Genomic DNA, 7,365 nt, shown 5'->3' with positions numbered 1-7,365 from the left:
TGAAAAAGTGGAACGTGAATTTTGTGTGTGAAATTGGAGAAATACTAAATATGATTCGGTTTATAATAATTGAATAAATTACAAGTAGTTACCGATGACGTTTCTAAACTCTCAAGGATTATACTTTATTAAGTTGTGTTATCGTTTTATATTTGATTTTTTTTTTTTTTTATATTTGTCGTCAAATAGATGTAGGGTTGTGTTGTGTACACATTTTTTAAATTTAGTTATTTAACTATTAAGCATGGGTAATAAGTAATGAATTAATACCATTTTAAATAAAATGTAATGCACGTTTTTCTCGATTATTGGAGGAGGCAGAGTCCAAAATTAAACACGACCAGAAGTTGCTTTTCAGTCTCTGCGTTGCGGCTGCTCATGAACGTACGGGTCCAACCGTCCAAACCGTGTGAAGGACTGTTGAATTCAATCAAGCTTCCTCCAACTCCAACATCATTTTCTTTTCACTCGGTGACGACTGCCGAGAAATAAAAGTGTCTTCCTAAATAAATGATAGTAAATCTTTATATTTATATTATGTTAATAAGTAGTGTCGAAAGAGTTCATTTAATTTAACCTTAAATAAAAACAATTTTTTATGAAAATTGTTAGAAATAGATTAGATTTGTTGTTAATTTTTTTTTAGTCTAACGGTATGGTGTGTGCCTAGATCGAATGTTCAAGTCTCACTTGTGACATAAAAAATGTTATTTAAAAGGTTACCAATGGAATTCAAACTTTGATTTTATACAAGTTGGGGAGATATGGTGTGCACATTTGTGTAAGATAATTTTATTCTCGGTACGACCAAAATGGCTGGAGTCAAAGAGATTGTGTTGCAGCCTAGTGGGGATCATGTTGCTCGGTCGGCGGTCGAGGTCGAATTTAGACAAATTTTGACAACACATCAATTTCAGTTTTGAACATATAACTTTCTAAATTTTCTAAAAACCTCCATTTATGTGTAATTGTTATTTATACTAATAATCAACAATATTTTGGACATCTAGAAGAACTCTCTCTCTCTCTCTCTCTCTCTCTCCCTCTCTCTCTCTCTCTTATGTGTTTAGAATTGAAAGTGTTCATGGATTATGGTTTATGTTATCTAGAATGTCATTTCATATTAAGATATTCATATGCAAGTTAGATATCTAACTTAGAAGATCATCCTTCTACAAGTGGTTTGATATTTTTTGCTTAGAGTAGGTGTTATTTCTTGAACATCTAAAAAGCAAATTTCTATCACAAACTTAACAATAGGATTTAAGTTTGTTGTATTAGTTGCACCCACTAAAGAGATGGAGTGGCTAAGGAATTAGGTTTATGTGATTTTTTTGTGATCAAAGCTGATTGAACATATTTCTATCCATTATAATAGTATTGTCACTTTAGTTAAAACTTATAGCAAATTTTATAATGGCAAGTCTAGACATTTGCGAATTTTATAATGGTTACAGAATTAATCATGAATGGTGTGGCTATCGACGTTTCAGATCTCTCTATGTAGTGGTCGGCCTTCTAGAAGTTTTGCCAGGAGCGACTAGTCGCTTCCCGAATGCTCCTTTCCGATTGACGACTTCTGGTGGAGATGGAGAAAGGGGGAGATCGATGATGGGTTGCAGATCTAGCTAGTTGTCTCTCGTTTCTTGGGGTGATTTTGGGATTCTATGAATCTAATGATGAGGAAGGAGGAGATACACCATGAATCTCGCTTTTTTCGAAGATATGGTTTTAGATCTGACAATGCAGACAGTGAAGGAAAAATGACGAGGAAGGAGGATATGCACCATGTGTAACGCCCGTAGATTCGGGCTAGTCAATTTAGAGACGATAAGCATCAAAAATGACTTTTTGATGGAAGATTATTTAGAAAGAGTAATCCTAACTAAGTTGTAGTATATGTTACAAGGATTTCGTACATATAAAGAACGACGAAATCTGAGTTATTACGAAGACGTTATGACCTGTCGAAGTTTCGCGACAGAATCGGCACGACACAACACGACGTAAATAGTGAATTTACGTTAGAGCGATATTTTGCCTTAGCGATCTAAATGAAATTCATAGAATATGTTAAACCGAGAGCGTTCATAAAAAGAACGTCCAAATCTGACTTCGTATGAGGAAGTTATGATTTTTCTAAGTTTCAGCTTAGCGGTATGCAGCCCAAAGTTCAAATATGAGATTGAGTGGTTTCTAACCGAAACAATCTAAATATGAATAGAATATCTCGTCGATAGTAGTCCAACCGTAAAAAGACAGACGGAAACGGACGTCAAATGAAGGAGTTGTGAATTCCTAATGGAGTTTCCCTGTCCCGGCCTACTAAAAATAATATAATAAAAATTAAAGTCAAAAACAACTGACGGAGTCTAAACGAGAGTTGTAGAGCATAATCTTGCCTACGCATGGATATAAAGAACGTCGAAAACGGAGCTCGTATGCGAAAGATATGAATTTATGAAGTTCGGGGTGCGAACCCCGACACTGTGTCAGAGTTCATGACGTGAGCACAGTGTTCACGATGTGAGCTCAGTATTTATGACTTCTGGAGCCTAACAGACGCAAGTTGCGATGACGCACCTGATGACTACTGAACTCACGACGTGAATATTTGAGATCCACGACGTGAATCCAGAAAAATGGCCCTATAAATAGAAACCAAAGGGCAGCCGGCCATGGTTGTTAATTCCTTCATCCTCTCACTCCCAACAGTGGCGAAGTATTTATAGGGCCAGGAGGGGCAGTGCCCCCCTCCCTGATTTTTGGGCTAGAAATAGAAAATACACTTACAAAAATTTAATTCCAGGGCCTATTATCTTCAAACTTGGCCTTTGGTCCCTCCTGAATCAGACTCCAACTCTCCAAGCCTCAAGTGACAAGTCCGAATTCTCCAAGAAATATTCAGAAATCACGTTCGATTCTTGTTCTTCCTCAATTTCGTTGAGTCGCCACTCGCCAGTGTTCACTGTTGTCGCTGCTATCGCTGATTCGCTGTTGCCTGCTGTCGTTGCTCGCTGTTGGCCAGTCGGTGTCAGTCTTGCCATCGCCCATAGCACCAACACCAAAAATCAGTTATGGCGATCTTCTTCTTTCTTTTATAGTTCACTTGTTCTTTGTTCTAATTGAATGTTGTGCTACACTGTTGCTGCTGTTTTTGAGTTTCTCTAGTTCTCCTGACTCCTCTTTTCTCTCGGTCCTGTCCAAACTCCAAATTAGGGGTTAGAATTTCTCCTGTCAATTTGTGAATTTGGTTTATCACTTAACAGTATTCAATTATGATTTGTTTAGCCTTCTAGTCTATTTATTGTAAGTTGTAGGAATAGAAAAAAAAATTGATTTTGTTATGCTTCAAACAAAACTAAAAACAAAGATGAATGAAAACCATAGACTATTTTTATAAAATTGATTTGGTTGTCAATTTGTCAATTTGTCAATTTGATTTGGTTTTACTTTTCAGTTTTCACACACCGCTACTTGTTAAATGAGTTATTGGTTATTATTCTAATTTTGATTTTGATTTTTATAGATATAATCATGGGAAAGATGAAAACCTTAGACTATTTTTACAAAAGAAAGGCGGATGATAAAGAAACTAATCATGAAAGTGAAGAGAGTAAACATCACAAAGTTTCAACAAGTGAGCCACAACCGCAAGAAACGGAAAATCAACAAGAGAATGGGCCACAACCGCAAGAAAATGATAAACAACAAGAGAATGAGCCACTACCACAAGAAAAGGAAAATCCTAATGAAGTTGATTTGAAGAATCTAGAAAGAGATCTCGCTAAACGAAAGCAAATGTGGGATTATCCAGTTAATTTAAGAGAACAAGTGAGACGAGCTTATCTGAATTTAGGACCTTTCCAAATACATCTTAAGGAGTATCAAGCTAAAGGTTCAACAAAACATCCTCGTAGATTCAAATATTCTTGGTTTAACATTTTCCCTAATTGGCTAGAATATTCTTCAACAACACATGCTTCTTATTGTTTTATTTGTTATATATTTAATGATAAACCAAGTGTGTGTCATGGTTACGATGCATTTACTGTTAAAGGATTTGACAATTGGAAAAAAGTTAATGATGGGAAAAATTGTGCATTCTTGAAACATATTGGTTGCTCACAACATAGAAATGTTGTTGCATTTGTTGAAAACTTGATGAACCAAGCAGCTCACATTGAAAATATCATAGTGAAGCAAAATGAAGCACAAATATTGAAGAACCGTTTACGCTTAAAAGTGTCAGTTGACACAGTTCGATGGTTGTCCTTCCAAGCTTGTGCTTTACGAGGACATGATGAAACTCTTGATTCCAAAAATCATGGTAATTTTCTCCAACTTCTAAAACTTCTAGCATCGTATAATGATGAAGTTGCAAACGTTATATTAGAGAAAGCTCCTTATAATTCAAAGTATACTTCTGCGGACATTCAAAAAGAAATTCTTAGTATTACTGCAAATAAAGTTCGAAAGCATATTCGTAGTGAAGTGGGGGATTCATACTTTTGTGTCATGGTTAATGAGTCATGGGATGAGTCTAAAAAAGAGCAAACGGCGATAGTTTTGAGATTTGTTGATGTGGAAGGAATCATACGGGAAAGGTTCTTGAATTTGGTTCATATTAGGGATACCTTATCATTAACCTTGAAAACAAATATGTGGAGACAACTTTTACACTATCAATTTGATGTTAGTAAAATCCGTGACCAAGGTTATGATGATGCTAGTAATATGAGAGGGGAATGGAACGGATTACAAACACTTGTTCTTGAGGATTGTCCTTATGCATATTATGTTCACTGCTTTGCTCACAGATTGCAACTAGCCTTGGTGGCTGTTTCAAGGGAAATTATTCCGGTTCACCAGTTTTTCACAAACTTAATTTTTACAATTAACGTAGTTTGTGCTTCCAGTAAGCATCATGATGAGTTACAAAAAGCAAAGGCAACTGAGATTGAATAGTTATTGGAACTAAGTGAAATCGAATCAGGTAAAGGATTGAATCAAGTTGAGACATTAAGAAGGGCTGGTGATACACGTTGGGGTTCTCATTTTTGTTCCGTATGTAGTTTGCTTAACATGTTTGCTTGTACTCGTGTTGTTCTCCAAGGAATAATTGATGACATATCTACTACTTATTCTCAACGTGGAGATGCTGATGCAGCTTACTGTTATCTGAAATCATTTGAGTTTGTGTTTATTCTTCACCTGATAAAGGAAGTAATGGGAAAAACTGAAATACTTTCTCAAGCTCTACAAAAGAAATCCCAAGATATTCTTAATGCCATGGAGTTGGTTTCAGCAACAAAGGAGGGTCTAAACTATTTTAGAAACAAAGGATGGGAGTCCTTACTTGCACAAGTAAAGTTTTTTTGTGAAAAACATCAAATAAATATGCCAGATATGAATGCTCCATATACTTTTACTCGATACCGGCCTCGAAAAACAGACAATCATGTTACTTTTGAACATTTTTATCGAGTGAATCTGTTTACAGCCACATTAGACAAACAGTTACATGAGTTGAATAGTAGATTCAATGATCGGTCAATGGAGTTGTTAAGACTTAGTTCTAATTTAGTTTCTAAAGTGATTAACGTTGATCAAATTTGTCTTCTTGTTGAGAAGTATTATCCTGAAGATTTTACGGAGCAAGAGATGATTCAATTACGATATCAATTGGAGATTTTTAATATTGATATCACAAAGAATCCCAGACTAAGTGGTGTATCAACTATTGTTGACCTATGCAAGCGTCTTGTGGAAACTCAGAAACGTGAGACATACTATTTGCTTGATAGAGTGGTTCGGCTAATCTTGACACTTCCAGTTTCTACCGCAACAGCAGAGAGAGGATTTTCAACAATGAAAATATTCAAGAACCGTTTTCGCAATAAGATGTCGGATGATTTTCTCGCAAACAACTTGGTGATTTACATAGAAAGAGAAATTGCCGAAAACATTGATTCAAAATCTGTAATTTATGAATTTACAGACATTAAAGGTCGTCGGACTGAGTTGTAATTCTTTTTCTAGGTGTTTTTGGTGTTTATTTGTTGAAAACAATTTTTTTAAGAACGTTAATTTCAATTTATAATACTTTCGCCCCCCCTAGTTAATTGTTCAAGCTTCGCCACTGACTCCCGATACCCTATCTAGCCCTCTTAAAGTACCCGCGACGCCCAAAGCAAGTCCCGACGCTCCGAAGAACCGTGAAGAAAAGAGTTTCAAGCCGAAGCTCTGCCCACGAGAAGCCCGGTGTGTGAAGATATCTCGGTTTCATAGAAGAACTTCTATTTGAAGAGCCGTAGTGTTGTCCGAGCATCGTCTAACCAAGTGAGTGTGTAGTTACTTTCTTCTAACACATAGATATGAAGTATTTGCTATGAAATACGTGTTATGTGTTTATATATTATTTGTTTATTTGGGATGGATGTTGAATGAATGTTTTATACAGGTTTTTAAATGATTTAAACTATATATGTAATTTATATCTACAAATATGTTGGGTAGAACATAGGTAGATGAAATAATTGGTGTGTGAGGAAAGATTAGTTTGAGGATGAGACGAAAGATGATATAGATCATGAGATGAGGGTGACAGGTGAAAAATGAGTGAAACCTTTACCCAAACGATGGCCACCGTCATTCATCAGAGTAGGGATGACAACCACGGACTATTCTAGATAGTCTAGTGGAACACTAGCAGGCTCGCAACTTGTAGGTGTTGTGAACGATGTGTTCACCGGTGTACTCTAAAAACCATGGAAACTATATATTTAGTGTCTTATAATAAAACGATGGTAGCTATGGATTTAGTACAGTGTAGATGAACCTTGGTAGCTATGGATTTAGTACTGTATAAATGAACCTTGGTAGCTATGGATTTAGTACTGTATAGATGAACCTTGGCAGCTATGGATTTAGTGTTTGTTATAGGAACCTCGGGTGACAATGGACTTTGTGCCAATTCCTTAGGAACGAATGAAAGAAGGATAGTCAATTCTTAGGGTAAAACCTTAAGAAACAAAGAAGATAATGGGGATGGGTAATTGGGTTGATTGTTTGATGATTGAATATAATAATTATATTATTGTAGGTTGAAAACCCTATATGCTCACCAGGATCCCAAGCCTGACCCACTTAGTTTTCTTTGCATTACAGGTAATGACACAAGAGTATAAGTTGGTGGACTTGATGAGAGATTTTGGATTATAGATCAGTAGTTATAAATAACTATTGTAAGGTCTATTTTATATTGTTTATGCTTTTGGTCTGTATCGGAACATGACATCCCGAGATTTTGTTATTTGATGAAAATACATTTCTTTAAAGAAATGTTTTGATAAATTCTTATCA

The 7,365-nt window shown here is 35.8% G+C and overlaps 2 protein-coding genes across 2 annotated transcripts; both read left to right on the top strand.

The window, feature by feature from the left end:
* Positions 1-3,537: 3,537 nt before the first annotated feature.
* On the top strand, positions 3,538-4,968 carry LOC111919777 (uncharacterized). Its single transcript, XM_023915370.1, has one exon. It carries the CDS (start codon positions 3,538-3,540, stop codon positions 4,966-4,968), a length of 1,431 nt encoding a protein of 476 aa, XP_023771138.1.
* A 117-nt stretch (positions 4,969-5,085) lies between these two features.
* LOC111919776 (uncharacterized) lies at positions 5,086-6,030 on the top strand. The gene has a single exon (XM_023915369.1). It carries the CDS (start codon positions 5,086-5,088, stop codon positions 6,028-6,030), a length of 945 nt encoding a protein of 314 aa, XP_023771137.1.
* The last annotated feature ends 1,335 nt before the right edge of the window (positions 6,031-7,365 follow it).

The sequence above is a fragment of the Lactuca sativa genome, chromosome 8, assembly GCF_002870075.4.
Source record: "Lactuca sativa cultivar Salinas chromosome 8, Lsat_Salinas_v11, whole genome shotgun sequence".
NCBI classification, from domain to species: domain Eukaryota; kingdom Viridiplantae; phylum Streptophyta; class Magnoliopsida; order Asterales; family Asteraceae; genus Lactuca; species Lactuca sativa.
The sequence above is the reverse complement of the archived record's forward strand: the minus strand, read 5'-3'. Positions and strand labels throughout refer to the sequence as shown.